The sequence below is a fragment of the Mus musculus genome, chromosome 15 (assembly GCF_000001635.26).
Source record: "Mus musculus strain C57BL/6J chromosome 15, GRCm38.p6 C57BL/6J".
Classification (NCBI taxonomy): Eukaryota; Metazoa; Chordata; class Mammalia; order Rodentia; family Muridae; genus Mus; species Mus musculus.
Genome location: NC_000081.6, coordinates 103430455 through 103453498, shown reverse-complemented (window position 1 = coordinate 103453498; position 23044 = coordinate 103430455). Strand labels below are relative to the sequence as shown.

The following is a 23044-nucleotide window of genomic DNA, read 5'->3' as shown; positions in this document are numbered from 1 at the left end:
GCCCCATTCACCTCTACACTTACCCTTTTAGATCCCGGTCAAGAATGCCTGTTATTTTCTACTGACCCTTAGGCCCCAGCATCCTTTAGGACCCTGGTCTCTTTCTAACTATTCCATTCAATGACATGTTCACTATATTTTATTTATAAACATAAATATATTTATATATAAACATATATATACATACACACACTCTCTCTCTCTCACACACGCACACACACATATATATATATATCACATGGTTGCAAGGGTTGAGAAAGTCTTGTAAACCCCAGGCTATACTCAATCTATCTCCTTATGTAGTTGAAGATAAGCTTGAACCTCTGATCTCCTACTTCTACCTCCAGTGTGCTGGGATTAGCTTCCTTGTTATATTTTTAAGCATATGCTTTCTCTCTCTCCCACCCACATCATATGTTCCTTCCTAATGACAGGTATGATATCTAATATTGATATCCTTTGTAGTATTTAGTACAGTGAATCAGTAAGCATGATCCAGCAGTAGCAGCAGCACTTGGAAACTTGTTAGGTTTGATAAACAATAAAACAAAATATTTTAAAAGAAACTTACTAGACACACAAATTCTTTGACGTCACTCAAGACCTGCTGAACACAAAATCTTTTTTTTTAAGATTAGTTAGTTAGTTAGTTAGTTAGTTAGTTAGTTAGTTAGTTAATGTATGAGTGCATCTGCATATATACTTGCATGCCAGGAAAGGGCACCAGATCATAATATAGATGATTATGAGCCACCATATGGTTTCTGGGAATTGAATTCAGGACCTCTGTTAAGAGTGTCCAGAGCTCTTAACCACTGAGCCATCTCTCCAACCCTCAACCCAAAATCTTAAGGTAGAACAGGCATGTTTTGTTTTTGTTTTTTTGTTTTCAAGGTGTGTGTGTGTGTGTATGTGTGTGTGTGTGTGTGTGTGTGTACACTCAAACACATGACAAAGGAGGACAGAAGAGAACATCAGATACCCTGGAGCTAAAGTTACAGGTGGATGGTGTGAAACTACTAACTTAGGTTCTCTGGAAGTGCATCAAGTACTCAACCACTAAGCCATCTATCTCTCCAGCCCCTAACACATGCTATCCTACAACAAGTTCTCTGGGTGACTCCAGTGTGCCCTCAAGTCTGAGAACAATCCTACTTAGCAATGGTAACAAAGGTATGTTAAAAAAAAAAAATGTATAACAAAACTTTTCCTGGGGAAACACGACACACATGTCTACTCTTCTCCAATATAGGACACCCACAACATTCCAAAGTACAGATACCACCAGAATCCAAGTTAATGAACCATGAGCTTTATTAGGGTTACTTACAGGAATATGGGTGAGGGGTTACTTATAGAAATACAAGAAATGACTCAAGGACAGCTGCTTCACCAACGTCCATCCAAACATGGATAACAGATCACAAAGCTGGGAACCTGGAGAACCCTGCACAGCTTGCTTGCAGCTCAACTGGTTGGAGAGTGTTCTCTCCAAGTGCCTCAGTTGGTCTAAACATCTTCCAGACAATTCAGCTAGTTTCTACTTCTTCCAGACAGCTGGTCTAGTATCAGAGTCTTTGCAGATTGGCACTCACTTCTGAGAAGCACTCTCAGTTTTTATTGCTTATTCTGGAAGAGAGGGGCCTAGTGAATCTAGTCAGTTTCAGGGACTTCCCTAAGTTCTTTTGAGTTGTTTACCTTCCTGGTTAAAGGGCTTCCATACAAGGTGGAATGTAAAAATTTCTAAGAGGAAGCTGTTACACAACAAATTGAGATCAGTTTCAGCTCTCAGAGATTTGGATTGATAACCTATAGTAGGACCTGAATTTCCAGGTACCCAAGGAGGTCTTGGTGCAAATGTCACAGGGAACACATCTGAGAAATACCCATGTTCAAAAACCCCTCTTAGATACAGCAACCATTCAGCAAATCTACTGGTTATAATAACTTATTGAGGGCTAGGGTTATGGTTCGATTGACAGAATTCTGGCCCAACATATATGAAGTTCTAGGCTTGATTCCCAGCACCACATAAAACCAGGCATGGTGGTACGCACTGTAATATTATAAGGATTCAAAAATCGCTGAAGGAAAACCTCCAGACTCAGATAGTATGCAAAGACTGTAGGCACAAAATTTTTGTAGCCTACTTTTAATAAGGGTTCAACCCTTCCTTTAGCTCACCACCCAGCAGAGGTAGTAGAAGAGAAAAGTTATTAGGATATGGGGGAAATGGACTTGTTCAGCAATAGTTCTTTGGTGTATTATCTCAATCTTCTTTGGCAGCAGTTCAGTCCCATAGCAAACACCAAATACATCTCAGCAGCTGCAGACTAATCCTCCAGCCAGGCAGACACCAGGCATGAACCAGAAGCTGTAGTTCAATCCTGAAGAAGCCACTAGTGTCACCAATCAACCTCAGGTGAGGCCACAGAAGTGACAAGCTGCTGCAGGTACTTCTGTGTGAGTTTCTCCCAATAGCATCTTTATCACAAGTTGAACACAATGCTATGTAAGGTAAACCAATACAGGTTGTTAGTGAAGACTAGCAAAGTGGAGCAAACCAAACCAATGCTCAGTGCTCATCTCCCACTGTCTGTGGGATCATATTTATAATCTTTCATCCTGTATTCTTTCACGTGTTTGCTATAACCAAACATCCTTTCACCTGTGTCTGCTTCAAGAAAACATTCTTCCATGTGTCTGCTTTAGCAAGACATCCTTCCACCTGTGTGTCCCAGCAAAGCATTCTTTGACGTAACTACTTTCCAAAGAAACTAGACGTTTCTACTAAGACAAAGAACATTTATTCTGCAGAAATATCCAGTAATGTGGGAATCAACCATTCTCCAAAATGGCAACCCCAGACTAAGGCATGCAAGTCTCTTATAGGGAACCAAGGGGAACTCTCTAGAAGGATTAAGTAATCTAAAATTTAATTGATGGGTGCTAGGGGGTCACGGGTGGTCAGTGGTCTACATTCTTATAACATTAATGATTGACCATAGGATGAAATAGGGCTGCCCAGCACAGATGGCTCATTCTGAGATAAGATATTTCCCCATTTTTGTCATTATCCCCAGGCTATTCTTTGGGAAGGAGTTTGATGATCTTATTCTGGATTTTATGGTCTGTTCCTAAAGCTAATGTCTTGTGGCCTAGTTTCTAGGACTTATGGGTCTGTTCCTGGAGCTGCTGCCTTACAGCCTTTTTTCTAAACCAGGCTTGGTTCTTAAATGGAGACAAATGGGGTTTATGTTGTCCTTGCAATACCAGCATTCAGGAGGGAAAAGCAGAAGAATCAGAAGTTCATGGGAACCTGTTTTGAAAACTCAAAGATATAAAACTAATAATTTATTAAATTATTAAGAATAAATTGATTTTAAAAAGCCCCATGATGAAGATCCAGATTAATCAGTAAGAAAATGTAGAGAGACTTTCTTATATATTGTATGGATGCATCATAGCCTATGCCTATGGCTTAGGCAGGAAATAGAAGGTGGGACATCTGAGAGGAGAAAGAATTCTGGGATAGAGCCAGGTGCAGGAAGATCCAACCAAGAAGATATGAGAAGACATAGTTCCTGAGCACAGGTAACCAGCTACGTGGCAGAATGTAGGTTAAAATAAGTGGGTTAATTTTAGTTAATTCTAGTTAGAAAAGAGTCTGGCTATATGACTAAGGTATTTGTAAATATATTTTGAGTCTGAATCTTATTTTTGGGAGCATGGGGTTGGTAGGAAGAACCAGACATAACTTCCTCAAGGTAAAATCAATAATGATTTTTGAATCTTAGATGTTTGAATAAATCTTAACACTGAGATAAATCTTATATTCCAACTAAGCCTGAGCCCTCTACCTAAAGAAACTTTCAAGTTTCTTTCAAGGCAGAAAGTAAAAGATCCCAGGGAAGTGGTAAGTCTGAGATATCTTTGAATCTACTTCCTTCCCACAGCCTTTTTTTCTACTGTTTAATAATCCCATTTTTTCCATATCAGGAGTTTTCACATGAGCCTAAAATCCTGGGTGGAGGTGGGAGAAAGGAGTTCTGTTTCATATTATATTCCCTCCCCACCTTCAGTGAATATTGCTGGAACCTGGCAACACCAGCTGCAGCTGGTATGGGAAAAAAAACCTACACTTAGATACCAGTCAGAATCAAACTCTTAATGTAGCTCAATGCAATGAGCTGAGCCTTATGACTTATTGTCTAAGAGCCCAGGTAGCTTGAATTTGCATCTCAACTCTGTCAGTTACCATCTAATCCAGTTTATATACCTTTAAATGGGACTACATTGATAGTAATTTGTATCTCATAAAACTATTGTATTATGTTGATTAGTTTATGTAAAGTGATAATATAACTGTTTGCTACATATCAGATCTTTCAGTTTCTATGTGTCTTGCCCCAAACAATATTAATAAGGATACTGAAATATGTGCAAGCCTTTAGGCTATGCTTAATAAGTTGGTTTTCCTCATCCATTAAATGATGATGATTCCTTATACAAGTATGGAAGTGATTAAATGATTTATTATTATTTAGCTCAGGGCCTGGTATATTGGATATGGTATACCAAAAATAAACTAAAATTTTGATTTTTGAGTGTGTAATGAGCTTGTCCTATCACTTTCTATGGCTCCCCATAAAGAAATGGAGCAGACTTAAAGGTGGGGCTTATTGTGGCAACGGGTAGTTTTTAGGGATTTACTGAGATGAGTATACCGTAGCTCTTTTTGTGAAGTGGAAGAACCATTCTAAAAACATTTAATTACCTAAGAGCAAAGCCTAGTAATGGTGGCAGTAACCTAGTAACCTAGTTCAGAATCTCCTGAGAAACTCTTAAAGGCATACTCAGTCAGCCTGCATCCTTAAGATTCTGACCCCATAGTTCTGAAGTAGAACTAAAGGGTCTGTCACTTTAAAACTTCCTGGTGATCCCCACATGCAACCAGACTGAGAACCACTTCTCTAAGACTTTACTATGACATCAAAGCGTTCTGAACTTCTGAGAAACATAGAATCCATGGTGAGAGGAGAGGGGCTGAACGGCAAGCTTGGACGGCAAGCTGATTCCCTTTGTTAACTGGAGGGTGCTCTGCTCTCTGTGTTCCTAAACTTCTTGCATTGACACAGTACTTCGAGAATAAGGTAAATCTCACGATCCTTATGCTAGGTTTAAGTATGATGGTGGCTTCAAGGAGTCTAACATAGTAAATCAAATGGCCTCTATCAAGTCATGACCTCCCTCCATGGGAAAAGGGATTTTTAATTAATGAACAAATCAGTATTATCTGTTGTCACTGTGTATCCTCCAACAATCTTTTTTTATTTATTTGATTTATTTATTTGGCTTATTAAGATCAGACTTATAAGTGTGGCCAAAATTCATGCTTACCTAAGCCATTGGCTGAAATAACAGATTTTCTGAAGACTACATAGAATTATTAAAACACCTTTTCCATTATTGTTTTTTAATCTAAAGATAATCATTTATAATAGCAGGTTTTATGAGCTTTAATTTTCCAGAAAGTCAGTTCACTTCATTATAAGTATCCATGGTTCTAATATATTCATTAATATCCAATGAAAACATAAAGAATCACCCTGGCTTGTGTTCCCAAAGTCACCTCAGTCTTTTTTTTTTAATATATAAATTTTTTAAGATGCATTTATTATTATACATAAGTACACTGTAGCTGTCTTCAGACATGCCAGAAGAGGGTGTCAGTTGTTTGTAAACCACCATGTGGTTGGTGGGATTTGAACACAGGACCTTTGGAAAAGCAGTCAGTGCTCTTTTACCTGCTGAGCCATCTCTCCTGCCCAAGCTACCTCAGTCTTAATCCCTAGATTTAATCACTAAAATGCCCTGGGAAAATCTGATATTTAGCAGTCTACCTCCATACTCTTTGTTTATGCCTTAGCCATGGTACACAGACAAATTGAAATGTGCTATTCTAGTGCACTTTTCTAACCCTATCGCTTATACCACTCATACTTGATCTTTTCTGACACACACACACTACCACCACCACCAAACTATACATCACTGCTTTGTAGAAATCTCAGCTATAGCTGCTGCTTAGAAACTTGGAAGTCCTTGAAATGAATGTCTACTTGGATAGCTAAAGACAGCTAGCCATGAGGGGGAGAGTACTTCCTATTGGCAGTAAAATGCAGCAAATTTGAGATGGTTTATTTTTAGTTCACTTTTAGGAGTCTTCATATGTTGACATCCACAAGTTTAGAGATTTCAGGCTAGTTTCTTAGGTAATATAAGTAGCCTAGACTCAAATATTACATTGTGGTTCTTCTGTTCCTTCTCAGTGGTTATGCTGACTTACCTGACAATTAGTAGCTCAGTTTTAGATAAATTGAAGATGAAGAAGAGTGATGGACCCTTAAGGAAGCAGCTTCCCGAGCCTTGCTTTCTCTAGCGCACAAGTGTAGAATTTAATCATATCCAGGTCTGTGGATTTTTCCAGGAATTCTTGCCTGTTTAATATTCTATTTGAGAAGTAAGCACTCTGTTTAAAGCAACCTACAAGTATGTATAATGTTAAAGTAAAACAAAGAACAGAGACTTTCCCCTATGGTCTAACCAGCTAAGCTATTATTATTATTATTATTATTATTATTATTATTATTATTATTCTAATATGTCTGTGTGGGTGGTGTGTGTGTGTGTGTGTGTGTGTGTGTGTGTGTGTGTGTGTGTGTGTGCTCACGTACATTCACACACTTGAGGGTGAGTATCCCTAATGGTAAGAAGAAGGTGTGGGGCGGGGAGGGGGGGGGCGACGTGACCGCCGAGGAGGCAGCGGGTGCTTCCCCAGCGAAGGCCAACGGACAGGAGAATGGCCACGTGAGAAGCAATGGAGACTTAACCCCCCAAGGGTGAAGGGGAGTCACCATCCGTGAACGGAACAGATGAGGCAGCTGGGGCTACTGGTGATGCCATCGAGCCAGCGCCCCCTAGCCAGGAAGCTGAGGCCAAGGGGGAGGTCGCCCCCAAGGAGACCCCCAAGAAGAAGAAGAAATTCTCTTTCAAGAAGCCTTTCAAATTGAGTGGCCTGTCCTTCAACAGAAATCGGAAGGAGGGTGGGGGTGATTCCTCAGCCTCCTGGACAACAGAAGAAGAGCAGGAGCAGGGGGAGATGAGCGTCTGCAGCAACAAGGGCACTGCCCAAGAAGGGAAGGCCGCTGCCAACCCTGAGAGCCAAGAGCCCCAGGCCAAGGGGGCAGAGGCTAGTGCTGCCTCCAAGGAAGGAGACACAGAAGAAAAGGCAAGGCCCCAGGCTGCAGAGCCATCCACTCCCTCGGACCCAGAGAGTGGCCCCACACCTGCCAGTGCTGAGCAGAATGAGTAGGGGTGGGGACAGGTGGGTGATTTCTAAGCTGCAAAAACTGTGCTGTCCTTGTGAGGTCACTGCCTGGACCTTGTGCCTTGGCTGCCTTCCTGTGCCCAGAAAGGAAGGGGCTTGTTGCCTCCTCCCAGCCATGCTCCCTTTTCGCCCTCCTGTGGATTCTCCCATCAGCCATTTGGTCTTACTCTTAAGGCCAGTTGAAGATGGTCCCTTGCAGTTTCCCACGTTAGGTTAGTGATGTGAAATGCCCTGTCCCTACCTCCTTCCCGAGCCCCATCCCTGTAGAAGGCAAATTGCTGGGTTTCCAATTCTTTTCCAAGTTCATTTTGTTTATCCTGCTTCTCAACCCCCTGAGCCAGAAGTGGGGGCTTATACTCCCAAACCCTGAGTGTCCAGCCTTTCCCCTGTTGAATTCTTAGTCTCTTATGCTGTGCCTAGTGGCACCTGGGCTGGGGAGGACATTGCCCCGTCTGTGTTTTTATAAATGTCTTACTCAAGTTCAAACCTCCAGCTTGTGAAATCAACCAAGTCTCTGACTTGATAAGCAAGTGTTAGGCTTCAGGAGGGAGGGAGGTCTGTAATGTGAAACAACTTCTTGTTGTCTTTTTTTTCTCCTTCCCATTGTTGTAAATAACTTTTAATGGCCAAACCCCAGATTTGTACTTTTTTTTTTTTCTAACTGCTAAAACCATTCTTCCACTCGGATTTACTGTAACATTTGGAAAAGGAATAAATGTTGTCCCTTTAAGAAGAAGAAGAAGGAGGAGGAGGAGGAGGAGGAGGAGGAGGAGGAGGAGGAAGGAGAAGGAGGAGAAGGAGAGAAGAAGAAGAAGGAGGAGGAGGAGGAGGAGGAGGAGGAGGAGAGAAAGGAGAGAAAAGAAAGGAAAGAAGAGAAAGGAGAGAAAGGAGAAAATGAGAAAGGAGAAAGAGAAGAAGGAGGAGGAGAAAGAAGAAGAAAGAAGAAGGTGTGGGATCCCTGGGAGTAGCATTTGTCAGTCATCCAGTGTGGGTGCTGGGATCTGAACTCCAGGCTTCAAGATTGAGCAGAAACCAATCTTAATTGCTGAACCATCTCTCTCCAGCCCTAATACCACATTGCTTTTAAGAATAGAAAATAGGCCTATGTCAAGACTGATCTTAAGTGGTAATCTTTCCTTTTCTAACCTATGATTCTTGACTTTTAGGACTAATGGAGTTGGAATCCATAGAGCTATGTCCTTATGATCCAAACCACAGGATACCTGCCAGCAGGTTACAGTACCATCTGGCATCATGCAAAAAGGTAAGTTTCCCCAATATTAACTGTAAATTTCGGAGTATAAAAAGATACATTTGGTTTTGCTTTTTGCTTCTGATCATAGCTAGAAACTAGTTGTTCTTAAAGTTGAGATATATTTCTCTTCAGAAATTTTCAGAAATGAGTGAAGGATGGAATACAGGAAAAAAAACCTAACAAGAATTATTCCTTCTAGAAAAATCCAAAGATAGCTAAAAAGATGGCTAACTGCAAATATAATGCTTGTCATGTGGTCCCAATCAAAAGGCTCAAGGAACATGAGGCCAACTGTATCAACAGGACTGCAGTGGATGATGGTAAGCTTTTCACTTGAGATCAGGTAGATAAGACCAAATTTCTATGGCTTCCAACATCCCCACATCTCAGGATGATTTTGAAGCCTTAGTCAAACAGAGCAGATAAAAGTTTGATTTTATATTCTACTTCAAGAACTTCTTTTCTACTTTGTTTCAGAGCCACTTAACCTTCAAAAGATTACTCACCCAGTTTTTGAAGAAAATGAAAACTTCTCCAGTGCTGGGAGTCAATTTCCTGACCCTGATGTCTGGAACGTGGGTGAGCAAGGGTGAAACGGAACAGAACTGTGAGCAGAAGTGTGCTTTAGAACTAGCAGATAGTAAACACAGCCTAAGTAATAAATACTTATGCTCTTCTCACAAAAACAACACTCTACAAATCACTAAGACTAAGAATGTCACCTGTCTCTAGAAGGATGGCCCAGTCAAAAACAGTAGTCTAACCGAGCTGTAGGCCAGCATGCCATTGTCACAGCCTTTGACAAGGATGGAACCTTGATCAGCCAAAGAGGCTAAATCATCCTGATTTACATGGTAAAGATTGTGCAGCTGAAAATTCAGACTCAACACATAGGTCCTTATTCACATAGTGCAAATTACGTGCTAGGAAACTATCAAAAACTGGCCGTAACAAAAAATGGGAATGGGTGGGTAGGGGAGGGGGGGGGCTTTTGGGATAGCATTGGAAATGTAATTGAAGAAGATATGTAATAAAAAAAAAGGAAAAAAAAAACTGGCCGTAAGCACATCCCCAGTTGGAGACATCACCCCCTGCAACTCCATGTACAGTCTCAAGCTACAGGGGTATTTTTGTTACTGCCTAGGCCCTCTGCTCTTTTCTAATGTACTCAATGAACAACTATTTCTTACACAAAAGTATATTCAATAGCTATTGTTCCTTTTTAAAAAAATAGTAATCTAGCTAAAATCTAAACTTACATATAAAAATTAAGGGTTTCCCATCTTGCCAGACATTGTAACTTACTTGTAATCTCAGCACTCAGGAGGCAAAGGCAGGAGGATCTCTGTGAGTTCAAGGTCAGCCTGATCTACACAGAAAGCTCCAGGACAAATAGGACCACTTAGAGGAAATAATGTCTAATTAATTAATTAATTAATTAATTTTAAAAACAGAATAAATAAAAAGACATCATCAGTTTTCAGTCTGAATGAAGTCATTTCTTAAACACATTTTCAAAATGCCCATATATAAAAGTCTGCTTCATTTGTGGAAAAAGAGGAACACTCCTCCATTGCTGATGGGATTGCAAGCTGGTACAACCACTGTGGAAATCAGTTTAGTGGTTGCTCAGAAAATTGAACATAGTACTACCTGAAGACCCACTAATACCACTGCTGGGCATATACTCAGAAGATGCTCCAACATGTAGTAAGGACACATGCTCCACTATGTTCATCACAGCCTTATTTATAATAGCCAGGAGCTGGAAAGAACCCAGATGTCTCTCAACAGAGGAATGGATACAGAAAGTGTGGTACATTTACACAATGGAGTACTACTCAGCTATTAAAAACAATGAATTTATGAAATTCTTAGGAAAGTGGAAGGAACTAGAAAATATCATCCTGAGTGAGGTAACCCAATCACAAAAGAACACACATGCTATGCACATTACTGATAAGTGGATATTAGCCCAGAAGCTCAGAATACCCAAGATACAATTTGCAAAATACATGAAACTCAAGAAGAAGGAAGCCCAAAATGTGGATACTTCGATCCTTCTTAAAAGAGGGAACAAAATACCCATGGAGGGAGTTACAGAGACAAAGTGTAGAGCAAAGACTGAAGGAATGACCATCCAGAGACTGCCCCACCTGGGGATCCATCCCACATACAATCACCAAACCCAGACACTTTTGTAGATATCAACAAGTGCTTACTGACAGAAGCCTGTTATAGATGTCTCCTGAGAGGCTCCAACAGTTCCTGACAAATACAGAGGTGGATCCTTGCAGCCTATCATTGAACTGAGCACAGGGTCCTCAATGAAGGAGCTAGAGAAAGGACCCAAGGAGCTGAAGGGATTAGCAGCCCCGCAGGAGAAACAACAATATGAACTAACCAGTACCCCCAGAGCTCCCAGGGACTAAATCACCAACTAAAGAGTACACAAGGAGGGACTCAAGGCTCCAGCTGCATATGTAGCAGAGGATGGCCTAATCCATCATCAATAGGAGGAGAGGTCCTTGGTCCTGAGAAGGCTCTATGCCCCAGTGTAGGAGAAGCCAGGGCCAGGAAACTGGTATGGGTGGTTTGATGAGCAGGGGAAGGGGGGAGGGAAACAGGGGGTTTTAGGAAGGGAAACCAGGAAAAGGGATAACATTTGAAATGTAAATAAAGTAAATATATAGTAAAAAATGCAGAAAAAAAAAGAAATTTTAAACCTTAAAAAAAAAGAGTCTGTCTCATAATCAAACTTAATATTGAATATAGGAAAGAGCTTTGTCCCAGGGGCACAGTTCATGCCTAACATCCACAGGGTCCTAGGTTCTAACTCCAGCACTGCAAAACAACAAAAATAATTAAGTATACATGTTGGAACAATACTTCTTCCCATAATATAAGCTCTGAATTTTGTTAATGTTATAATTTAAAATGTCAGTGCAAGTACTGTACTGACTAGTTCTATGTCAGCTTGACACAAGCTAGAGTAATGTAAGAGGAGAGAACATCAATTGAGAAAATGCCTCCACAGGATATAAGTAAGCCTGAAGGTCATTTTCCTGATTAGTGATTGATGTTGGAGGCTCCAGCCCATTGTGGGTAGTTTCACCCCTGGACTGGTGGTTCTGTGTCCTAAGAAACCAGGCTGAGCAAGCCAGCAAGCCGCCTCCTTAGTTCCTGTCTCTAGGATCCTGTCCTCACTTCCCTCACTGATACCTGAAAGTGTAAGCAAAATAAACCCTTTCCTCCCCAAGTCACTTTTGTTCACTGTCACCGTAATAAAGACCCTGAGACAGATTCAGTCGCTAATAATGACATGAGGATACAAGCTTGTTTCAGCTTGTGGCTGTCAACCTTCCAAATTTAGTTTCCAAAGATGACACAAAAGGAGACTGGAAAGGTACCTGATTTGAAAAGATACTTGCATTCATATTCCCCTGGTAAAACAACTGTATACTCATACCTAACTGTAAGGGGGTGAATATGTGGTCCCTGTCAGAGCAACCGCTTCCCAGCAACAGTTATACAGAAGACAAAAGAAAGGGTCTGCTACCAGCTAGCCTTTCCTACAACAATCTGAAAATGCTCAGGAATTGTGTTTCTTTCTCATTCTTTACTTTCTAGATCATGCGCATCATTTTCCTTCATTTGTTCTTGAGACTTTTGCTCCAAAGAAGCTAGTTTGTGAGAGGTAAGATAAAGTATATGCTCATCGCCATCGTTCAAGTTAACAAGTGTGACTTTTTTAATGTTTGCTTGTTTGTTTGTTTGTTTGTTTGTTTGCTTGATTGTTTATTTAGTATGGCCAGGGAATATGTGGGCAGGTCAGAGGACAACCTGCTGTCACCAGTTTCTCCTTCCACTTCATGGATTCTGGGTTTCAAACTCAGGTTGTAAGGCCCAAGGCAGTAGGTACTTTTACTCACTCAATCACCTCACCAATCCTAAAGTTAGTCTTTTAAAGGGAAGATGGCCATTAGGCCATAGGCTCAAAATACATGAGCTTCAGTCACTAACTTAAAGATTTGTGATCAGGTGGTGTAGCTCAGCTGGTAAATGCTTGCTCCACAAACATCTGAATTCAGATCCCAGGCTAACAAAACAGTAAGGTATGGTGGTGTATACCTATAATCACAGCACTGAGAAAGCAGGGACTGAGAAAGGAGGTTCCCTAGAACAAGGTTAAGTAGTCTAACCAAATCAGCAAGCTCCAGGTTCAGTAAGAGACCCCATATCACCACCACCACCACCACCATCATCATCATCATCAACAACATCATCATCATAATGTGGAGGTCTGGTGAGATGTTCCAGAGGGTTAAAGGGTGCTTGTTGCCAAGGCTGGCACCCTGAGTTTGATCCCCAAGACCCAGATGGTGATTGAACTACTCCCATAAATTGTCCACTGACCTACACACACACACACTTTAAAATAGGAGGCTAGAGAATGACTTAGGAGTTAAGATCACTTGCTGCTATTCCAGAGGACCCAGGTTTGATTGCCAGCCCCCACAACAGATCACAGGTCACCTGTAACTCCAGTTCCAGCAATCCAACATCATCTTCCTGCCTCCATGGGCACGAGACACACGTGTGGTGCACAGACGTATATGCAGACAAAATACCAATATACATAAAATTTTACATTTTTTAAAAATAAAGTAGAAAACAATTGAAGAAACATTCAACACTGACCTCTAGCACAAAGATACACACACACACACACACACACACACACACACACACAATGTGTGTGTCTCTGGGTAATTTCCTTCTCAACACTTCACTCAAGACTGTAGTCTATCAAGGCCTATACAATGGTCATAATTCTGTAAAGAACAAAATACCAACTTCTCAGACTTAAGGAGACCATCTATATACAAACAGCTCAGGATCCCTAGCCAAACAAGCTGAGAGAGCACACACAAGGGTTATAGGAGCCACTAATGGAGTCGCCTACCACATGAGAATGGAAGGCATAGAGGAACCATATGACACAAAAGACAGAAATCAAATGATTCTTACTATAACCCTTAGTAATTAATATAAATTATGTTGGATAATGTAATTCTGACTGCCTGGAACTGGATATATCAACAGGTTCCCCATTTCTGCCTCCCTATTAACTTTCTTGTGGTTCTCTCTATAGTGACTCGAGAGACCTACAAGAGGCTATGGCTGATAAGCATCCTAACAGCTTCAAGTCTTGGGGAAGAGGTAAAATAACCTTTGTTGGGTTAACATCAAACTTTTAACATTATGACCTAAACTTGAAAAGATTCTTAGACAAATCTTTCTTCTAAACACACATATTAAAGCTATGGAGTGTGGTGGTGCACATTTTTAATCCCCAAACTCAGAAGACAGAGGCAAGCAGATCTCTGTGAGTTCAAGTCCAGCTTGGTCTACATAGTGAGTTCCAGTACAGTCAGGGTTACAGAATAAGATCCTGACTCAATAATAATAATAATAATAATAATAATAATAATAATAACAACAACATTGGTCTTGGGATTCAGCTTAGTGATAACACCATTGCCTCATATGTAAATGATCCTGGTTCAGTGCCCAGGGGGAAATATTATTCTGCTCCTCCTTGACCCACAGTAGGACATAGGTCAAGTCCCGGGGACTTCTAATCAGACTGAGAAAAAGGCTGTTTCTAAATGCTACTGGCACATCTCAAGCTGTGAAAATGACACTACTTCAATCTTTTTTTTTTTTTCTCCCCACAGGGCAGAAAAACTGATGGAGACATTGCCAATTAAAATGCCCACAGACAAATAGAAGTCATTTTTTAACCCTAGCAAGATCTCAACTTTTAATAAATTTGTGATTGTCATCTTAACATGCTTTTATTTAAATAAAGAATATTTTCCTTTGACAAACTTACTTGGTTTCTTATTCCTTCTTGTTTTCACATTCTTATGTGTCACCTGAAGACTATGGAGCTTATTTGCCTATTTCTATTATTAGAAGGGGAATTACCATCATTCTGTGAGCTGTGAAATTATTCCATGGATTATTCCCCAAGTTTTTCCTCACTCACTGACACTTATTGTGTGGTCCTCCAATCACTCTTCTTCAATCTGCTATACAAATATAAATATAAATGATATAGTTTTTATGACAAGCTGAGTTTGGAACATAACTCTAGATGTACTTTTTTAACTCTTGTCATCTCAATTTATTCCCATCAGATTACACCTTACTTTCCACTCTGTGCTTTTTTAAATGTCACCCTTCACCCTTCAGCCATTTAAAAACCCATTCTAGCTTTTTTAAGTTCAACTCTTTTGCCACATTAAAACCTTTCCTGTCTCTTTTACTGATTTCAAACATGGCGGTTAAATATAGACAATTTTCTCCCTTCTACCACACCACCAATCTCAAGAAAAGGCAGAATTGTGTGTTTCTCACATGACCAACCTAGCTCTGTATGTGTAAAATATATCCAATGCTGGACACTTTCTCTTGAGGAAGGATCCCACTGTAATCCAGGCTGGCAAACAGCATTAACTTCTTTTAAGCTGTATCTCTTTATTGAATTTACCTTTTAAAATAATGGCACTAAGAAGTGGAGTTTTGGGATGGTGAGATGGCTCAGTGGGTAAGAGCACCCGACTGCTCTTCCGAAGATCTGGAGTTCAAATCCCAGCAACCACAAGGTGGCTCACAACCATCCATAACGAGATCTGACGCCCTCTTCTGGAGTGTCTGAAGTCAGCTACAGTGTACTTACATATAATGAATAAATAAATCTTTAAAAAAAAAAAAGAAGTGGAGTTTTTTAGTTTTGTTTTTCTAGTTTGTTGAGATACAATTTGTTACAGTTAGCTTGTTAGACTTACAATTATAAATATATTATGGTAGTCAAATAAACTATTGCCTTTTTGAACTTCATCCCTACACAAATTTAGTCTTTTCAAATAATCTTTTTATCTCTAATTATGGCAGAAACAAAAGGAAACAACTTTGTTTCTACTACATACATCACACAAAGGAGACCTACTGATGTTCTCACTTAAATTTATGGCATACAAGCATTTTTGTTTGCTTTTGAGAGTTTTTCAATACATAGTCCAAGCTAGCCTCAAACTCAAAATTCTCCGTCCTTAGCTTCCTGAGTACTAGAGTTACAAGTGTTTACCACTTTGTTTGTTTTGTTACCCAAGCTTATCTTGAACTCCTGAACTGGAGTGAGCCTCCTCACTTCCAAGTGAGGGCTTGAGACTACAGACTTGGATTGAGACCAGCTGTATTCAATTTGCTTTCATTTCCTAACTGAGGCATTGCACATTTCAATGTGTTGTAGTTTTGTTTTTGTTTTTTTTCATATATGCCTTATGCTTATACAGTATTGGCCAAGAAATAATCTTAAACTATATAGAAAGACAAAAAGCACAATATGCAATAAACTGCATAAACGGTGTAAGAATGAATGTATTCCTGGTTGTATTGTGTTATCCTATGATATTGAGACAATACATTTCTTTTTTTTCTTTTTTTATTATTATTAGGTATTTATTTCATTTACATTTCCAATGCTATCCCAAAAGTCCCCCACACCCTCCCACACCCACTCCCCCACCCACCCACTCCCACCTCTTGGCCCTGGAGTTCCCCTGTACTGAGGCATATAAGGTCTGCACGACCAATGGGCCTCTCTTTCTGCTGATGGCCGACCAGGCCATCTTCTGATACATATGCAGCTAGAGACACAAGCTCGGGGGGGGGGGGGGGAGGGGTACTGGTTAGTTCATATTGTTGTTCCACCTATAGGGTTGCAGATCCCCCCAGCTCCCTGGGTACTTCCTCCAGCTCCTCCATTAGGGGCCCTGTGATCCATCCAATAGCTGACTGTGAGCAGGGTCTGGATGGAGACTGGCATATCGTTCACTGCTTTATAAAGTGCTTTCCACACATTATAAAGGTCTGAGTTCACATCACCAGCACCCACATAAAAAGCCAGGCACAGTTGCATACACCTGCAATCCTAGCTCTGGAGACAAGATTCCTGGATCCCACTAGCCAGCTAATCTTGCCAAGTCAGTAAACTCCAGGTTTAGTGAGAGACACAAAAAAAGTATGGTCATGTGGCTCAGCTAGCAAGGGCTCTTGCTACCAAGCCTGACAACCTAAGTTCCATCCCTGGAACCTACAAAGGAAAGAACAAACTGTAGCATGCATGTAACACACACAGGAGCCAACAAGATGGCTCAGTGGGTAAAGATGCTTGCTGCCAAGGCTTACTTTACTAAGTTCAATCCCTAGGACCTGGTAAAGCACTCCTGAAAGTGCTTCTCTAATATCCATCTACATGTTGTGGCATGCACACACCCATACAAAAACATACACTAAATAAATAAATAAATAAATGCCACCTAAAAGTTAAAAAAAAGTAGAGAACAATAAAAACACATGACATTAATCTCTGGCCTTCACATGCATCTACACATGTACACATCCATCCCTACACACATATGCATCTATGCATGAATGTGTATACATGCACATATCACATACACATGCACAGGATTATAGTACAATTTTAGAATTTCAGTTTCTTTGAAAAACAATATTGTAAAAATATTTTTTTGTTTTAGTCCCAGGTGTGGGATATGGGGCTTCTTTGGATTATCTGCAGCTGCTGACTCTGATTCGACTCATGCTCTAGTAGAGGTGTGGTTTTGCCAATGGCAGATAGGTTTTGAAACATTTGTGTGGCCAAGCGTGGTGGCGCATGCCTTTAATCCCAGCACTCGAGAGGCAGAGGCAAACAGATTTCTGAGTGTGAGGCCAGCCTGGTCTACAAAGTGAGTTCCAGGACAGCCAGAGCTATACAGAAAAACCCTGTTTCGAAAAACAAAGAAAAGAAAAGAGAAGAAAAGAAAAGAAAAGAAAAGAAAAGAAAAGAAAAGAAAAGAAGAAAGAAAGAAACATTTGTGTGACATTTGGAATTCTGGGGACTTTTCGGGAGATATATAAATACTAGGGTCCCAAGAGGTGGGATGAGTTGGTGGTGGTTTGTTGGTTGGTTGTTGGTTGCCATTGGTCAAAGTTTGTTAAGTAGTCATGCACAAAGAAGAAACAACAAGAAGAAGAAATTAGATATCCTGACAGAGAAGATCAAACTTGCCCCAAGGAACTTGCTGCTCCAATCAGCAGGAAGTAATCTAATGATAACATTGCCCCCTTTCTGACCCCTGACTTTATTCAGGGTTCTCTTTCCTTTCCACTCCATCCTTTTTTCTCCTCTCTAGTGTTAGAAGGTTGAAAGGGTGGAAGAAAAGGGATGGAGAAGGGAGGAAGAAAGAAGAACCTACAAAGCAGCAAAAGACAGCTACTGGGGATCTCATGTAGCTCAGGCTAGCCTCAAATTCACTATATAACTGAGAATGACCTTCAATTCCTAATCTTTCTGTCTCCACCTTTCAAGTGCCAGAATTATGGGCATCTCCCATCATACCTGGCTCCACATTCAGGTTCTTAAAATTCACATTGACTTTTTAAAGGCTGTAAAGGCAGAAGAATGTTCCCTAGGAGTATGGCCAAAAATTATCAGCTTAGACCTTGATTATATCGTTCTATGTGGAATCATCCCCTAATAGGCAGGTGGATGTAAATTCAAGGCCATCCTGGTCTATGTAATGAGTTCCAAGGCATCCAGCTACAAACTCAGAGATCTGCTTGCCTCTACCTCCCTTGTACTAGTATTAAAGGTACAGGACATCACCACTGGGCTATTTGTTACCCTCTAACATAACATTTTTGTCAAGCTTTAGTAAAACCCAGACAAACTTATGGAGGTAAGGAGTATTTATTCTGAGTGGAAAAAGGAAATAAATTTTAAATTCCCTTTTAGATTTGCTTATTTTATGTGTAAGAGTGTTTTGCCTGTGTGTGCATGTCTGCTGCCTGCAGATGTCAGAAGAGGACATCAAGGTTACGAAGTTATAGACTGTTGTGAGCTGCTATGTGGAAGCCATACCCAGGCTCCCTGCAAGAACAAAAAAAAATGCTTTTCTCCACTGAACCATCTCTCCAGTCCAATCGCAGTTTTAACATATTTATCTCAAGCTGGAAATGCAGACACACAACTTTAATCCCAGTACTCAGGAAACAGTGGTTATTGGCTATCTGAGGTCTAAGCCAACCTAGTCTACATAGCAAGTTCGAGGACAGCCAGGGCCATACAGGGAAATCTGATTCAAAAATAAATAAATAAATAAATAAATAAATGTAATTACTTCAAATACTTCCCAAATCTCTCAATGTTGTAGCTATTCCCATATGCTCCCATAACAAATAGTACACGTCTTTATATAGCTTTGTTTCTACTTTATTATCATTAAACCATGGAATATTTTAAGACAGGCATGATCCTGAGCCCATAGTTAAAACTGCTGAATGTGAAGTGCCTTTATAGACATGATGAGGTAAAAATGAATAAATAAGTGAGAGAGAGACTCAGTACTCTGGGCTATTTCTGTCACAATAAACCAGTCTTCCAAAATTCTTGGTGACTGGTTTCTCTTTTTCAAAAACTCCTACCAAGGTAAGTTATATCAATGGACTAATAACAAGACTTTCTAATTACCAAGTTTCATGCCTGAAGTCAGGTTATCAGCTTGTCACTCTTCATTCACAATATAAATGGGGGAGGAGTACATTCCTCATGCCTTATGAAACATACCCACTGGTCCCACATCATCTCCCCTGTTTTCTATCTATACTCCTATGCAGGCTTCCCAAGCAGCTGCAATATAAAATAAGGAGAGAAAAAGATTCAAGTATTGTAGTCTCTTCTTGTCTCACACTCATTTACAGAGTAGATGATTTCTTATAGACATTGCAACACTAGTTAAGTACACCCACATTCTCAAATGAGGTGAAATCTACTCTGAGACACTGAGAACTGTTTGGGGAGCCAGGCACTGATGGTGCACGCTTCTAATCCCAACACTTGGGAGACAGAGGCAGGCAGATCTCTGTGAGTTCAAGGCCAGCCTGGTCTACAGAGTGGGGAGAAGTAAGTAGATATTGGTTGAAGCGTACAAGTATACAGCTAGATAATGTTAGTTCTAAAGATCTAACTATAAAGTATGGCAGCTATAGTCAATAACAATGTGTTATTACCTGAAATTTGTTTAGCAAACCTTAGGTGTTATACTCACACAAACGTGTGTGTGTGTGTGTCTAGGTTTCTACATGAGTGCTGAGGATATGAACTTAGTCTTCATGCTTGAGAAAAATTACCTTATTCATAAAGCTGTCTCCCCAGCCCCATATGCCCTAATTTTGACAGATTATGCAACTACATCTATGGAATACTTTTTATGTTTAACTATATGCTTAAATGTTAATCAGAAATCATAATTAGATGAGAGAGCAAGGACTCAATAAAATTCAAACCAGAAACAAACAAACAACAACAAAAAAAATGCTTAGTCTTCTGCTAGATGAAAGTGTATTAGGATTTCTGAAACACTGAAAGGTTCCTTTTATTAATATTACAACACTTATTTATTTGGATGTGTGTTCACATGTATATCATGGTGCACATGTGGATGTCAGAGGACAACTTCCAGGAGTTTGTCCCAGGGGTTGAACTTGGATCATCAGGCTTGGCAGCAAGTCACTAACCCACTGAGCCATTCCATCAGTTTATCGAATATTGAATGCTTCTGAAGAGTCCCATGAGTTCTTCTTACTCATTGACCATTGGCTTTACTTATTACTATTTATAAATTCATTTTTATATTATAGTATATTACATTATATACATATAATTTAAGGACGATAGTATATACACAGAACCAGCAAGGGCCAGATTCAGTTTTGGATAGTAATCTTAGCTAGCTCCTAGAATGAACTTTATGTAAATTACTTGGTCTCATTGTTTTTCCATTTTCAAATAATATCAACCTGGATGGGAAAAAAACAGTCTGAAAGAAAACTCAGCAAGAATCTCAGATAAAACATAATTTTTTGACATGAAAAAAATGAACTAAGCATTTAAGAATAGAAGGAACAGATGTGTGCACATCTTTATTTTCAAATCACCACTGAAAGACAGCTTTGGCTCTTGTTTACAAGTTAGTGTGGGCTTATCTGCTGGTACTAAATGGAACAGCTCCAACAGCAGAGAATCCTGCCACTCTGACAAGGCATCAGGGACTACAGCGGAGCCTAATTAGGGTTCTGGTTTAGGACCAACTCCCTGTTCCCATTCTCTCAAGTCCTTAGCTCTTTCTTCCTCAGAAAATTCAATCTATAAGTATCTAAATGAAAAGTCCATATGGGTCATAGCAACAGGGATAAAAATTGCACCAGAGCTCTGTGATTTAAAGCCTTAAAAAATAAGTTCAAACCACTCTGACCTCACTAATTCTACACCAATGATATTGCGAGAAATTCAAAATTCGGGATCTCAAAAGAATTGTTTTAAGCTGTTTCCTAACAATCTGAAATGAAGTTGCCAGAGACAGAGAATCAGCTTTTCCTAAAATGCTTTGTGCTAAGTTTTCAATGAAGCAATTTGTCTCTGAAAAAAGAACTTAACAGCTTGTTTCTGTGAATCATCCAGGCCATCCAGGTGAAAGAAATGCTTTTGTAAATTCAAGTCAGTGCCTAAATCAGCGGTTCTTAGTCTGGACACACATTAGAATCATCTGGGTAAGTTTTTAAAAGAACTATGCCTGGCTCTCTTCTGATTAATTGGTCAAGGAGGGGAATTTACATGGTCTGTCTTGGGTGGGGAGGGGCTGGGTCTTTGGTTGGTTTGTTGGTTTGGTTGGTTTTTTTTATAGCAGGGTTTCTCTCTGTATGTAGCCCTGGCTAGCCTTGAACTCAGAGATCACCTACCTCTGCCTCATGAGTGCTGGGATTAAAAACTGTGTCGTCACCCAGCTTCATGGTGTGTCTTAAGCATTCCCCAGATGATTCTAGTACACAGACATAACCAAGAACCATTATCCTGCAATAAGAATGTCTTAAGCCCATCTCCTATCCACAAATTCTTTTCAGTGTTTTGGTTGGTTAGTTAGTGGTTTGTCCTGGTTTAGTGGGTTCGGGTTTTTTGTTTCTGTTTTGTTGTTTTGTTTTGTTTTGTTTTGTTTTTTAGTTACTCTGTGGTTTAGGCTCTCCCAACTGGTCTCCAATCCATGGCAATCCTCTTGCATCAGCCTCCCAAGTGCTGAGGTGACAGGCTTGTTGCCTCTACCCCGAAGCTCTTATTAGGTTCTTATTCTGTGAAGCATACACTTTTTAGCCTGCTGCCTGGAGAGGGTCAAAGCTGGTAATTCATCTACATATTCATCATGTAAAAATAAAATGTCACATTCCCAAGATTCTATTTACCAAAGATACCTTGGTTTTGCTATTCTGATTTCCTTTCTGTATTTAGACTCTTACCCACTAAAATGTGTCAGAAGTCTCAGTATTTCAGCAGCCAGCCAACTATAGGCTGCCTGCTAGCTTTGGACAGCACAAAATTTTCTAGCGATGTATTTTTACAACTCAATGTTTTTAAAACAGTGTTGCCAGATCTACCCACAGTGTCAACACCTTTTCAAAGGCTATAAAATTTATAGCCTAAATTTATAGTATAAAGTTTACAGTATAAATCCTTTTTCTCCCTAGTGCTTCCCCAGGTCATCTCAGGCCCTACTAATTTCTTCCTTATAGCAATTTACAGTCTACCACTTCCTGGCATATGTTGTACTCCCATTTGATCATCAGTCCAATTTAGTACCTGTTTCCCTAAGAACATTGTGGACAAGTATATTTAGGTAGGTATATAAAGTTTTAGAATGGTGTGTTTTCTAAACAAAGCTCGCAGTGTTTTGAGTTTCCTGTTTTGAGTTCTTTGACCAATCTGTCCTCTGTAGCCTAAAACTCCCTTCAGTCCCACCAACACTGTATCATACTCCCAACTATTCTGAGACTCTCGCTGCCTTTTCAATTGAGAGCCTACATGGACACAAAATCCCTGCCCGCTTTGATTTTTCTTTAAACTGTTGTACCTGTCTCCATCATTCTTCTTTTGAACTCTCAAAATCTAAATTACATTTCTGTCTCATCAACAAGTCTCTCATTTCTTTCAAGTCTCTCATCAACTTCCACAAACAAGGCTTCCTGACAAACAGCTCGCTACACCAACCAGTCCCATTCTTTCCCTGATTTTTCTAAAATGGCTGCTCAAAAGTCACCAAAGGAAGTTCTCCACCCATGTAGGACCCTTTAGGCCAGGGGAGTAGAGGAAGGTTAGTGGCTAAAAGCAAAGATGCCGAAGACCCCCAAGAAGCCGCCTTGGGCAGGAGGGTGAGCCAAAGAAAAAGGATAGCCTAGGCGTTGGCCGTGATGCACTGGGCCTGCGCAAGCCACAGTCA

General features: G+C 40.2%; 1 protein-coding gene, 1 long non-coding RNA gene and 1 pseudogene across 6 annotated transcripts in view; 2 read left to right on the top strand and 1 right to left on the bottom strand.

Moving 5' to 3' along the window:
- Nucleotides 1-2320: 2320 nt before the first annotated feature.
- Nucleotides 2321-23044, bottom strand: part of Gm52195 — a 40545-nt gene continuing 19821 nt past the window's right edge. Inside the window, exons 3-5 of one of the 4 annotated variants that reach the window (XR_003951564.1) lie at nucleotides 9152-9250; nucleotides 6350-6512; nucleotides 2321-2508 (exon numbers count right to left, since the gene is read on the bottom strand). This is a non-coding gene — a long non-coding RNA (predicted gene, 52195). The remainder of the gene's footprint in view (nucleotides 2509-6349; nucleotides 6513-9151; nucleotides 9251-23044) is intronic. The other 3 variants (XR_003951566.1, XR_003951565.1, XR_003951567.1) reach the window with 3 other exon arrangements.
- Nucleotides 3535-14543, top strand: Gtsf2 (gametocyte specific factor 2). 2 transcript variants are annotated; one of them, XM_011245605.3, is made up of 7 exons: nucleotides 3535-3594; nucleotides 8557-8654; nucleotides 8845-8965; nucleotides 9123-9224; nucleotides 12276-12342; nucleotides 13801-13868; nucleotides 14387-14543. In XM_011245605.3, the coding sequence occupies exons 2-7, from the start codon at nucleotides 8562-8564 to the stop codon at nucleotides 14398-14400; spliced, it is 465 nt and encodes a 154-aa protein (XP_011243907.1). In that variant the 5' UTR covers nucleotides 3535-3594; nucleotides 8557-8561; the 3' UTR covers nucleotides 14401-14543. The 2 variants fall into 2 exon arrangements, with proteins under 2 accessions (XP_011243907.1, NP_808299.1); NM_177631.4 differs by lacking the exon at nucleotides 3535-3594 and adding an exon at nucleotides 5040-5153 and having other exon boundaries at nucleotides 14387-14539.
- On the top strand, nucleotides 6800-8119 carry Marcksl1-ps3 (MARCKS-like 1, pseudogene 3; annotated as a pseudogene).

What these genes read in the sequence shown, in the direction of transcription:
- Gtsf2 (XM_011245605.3), top strand. Translation starts at nt 8,562, where the DNA reads ATGGAGTTGGAATCCATAGAGCTATGTCCTTATGATCCAAACCACAGG. An exon ending in CCCTGATGTCTGGAACGTGG is followed by an intron (nt 9,225 to 12,275) that starts GTGAGCAAGGGT and finishes TTTACTTTCTAG; the next exon opens with ATCATGCGCATCATTTTCCT. An exon ending in AAGAAGCTAGTTTGTGAGAG is followed by an intron (nt 12,343 to 13,800) that starts GTAAGATAAAGT and finishes TTCTCTCTATAG; the next exon opens with TGACTCGAGAGACCTACAAG.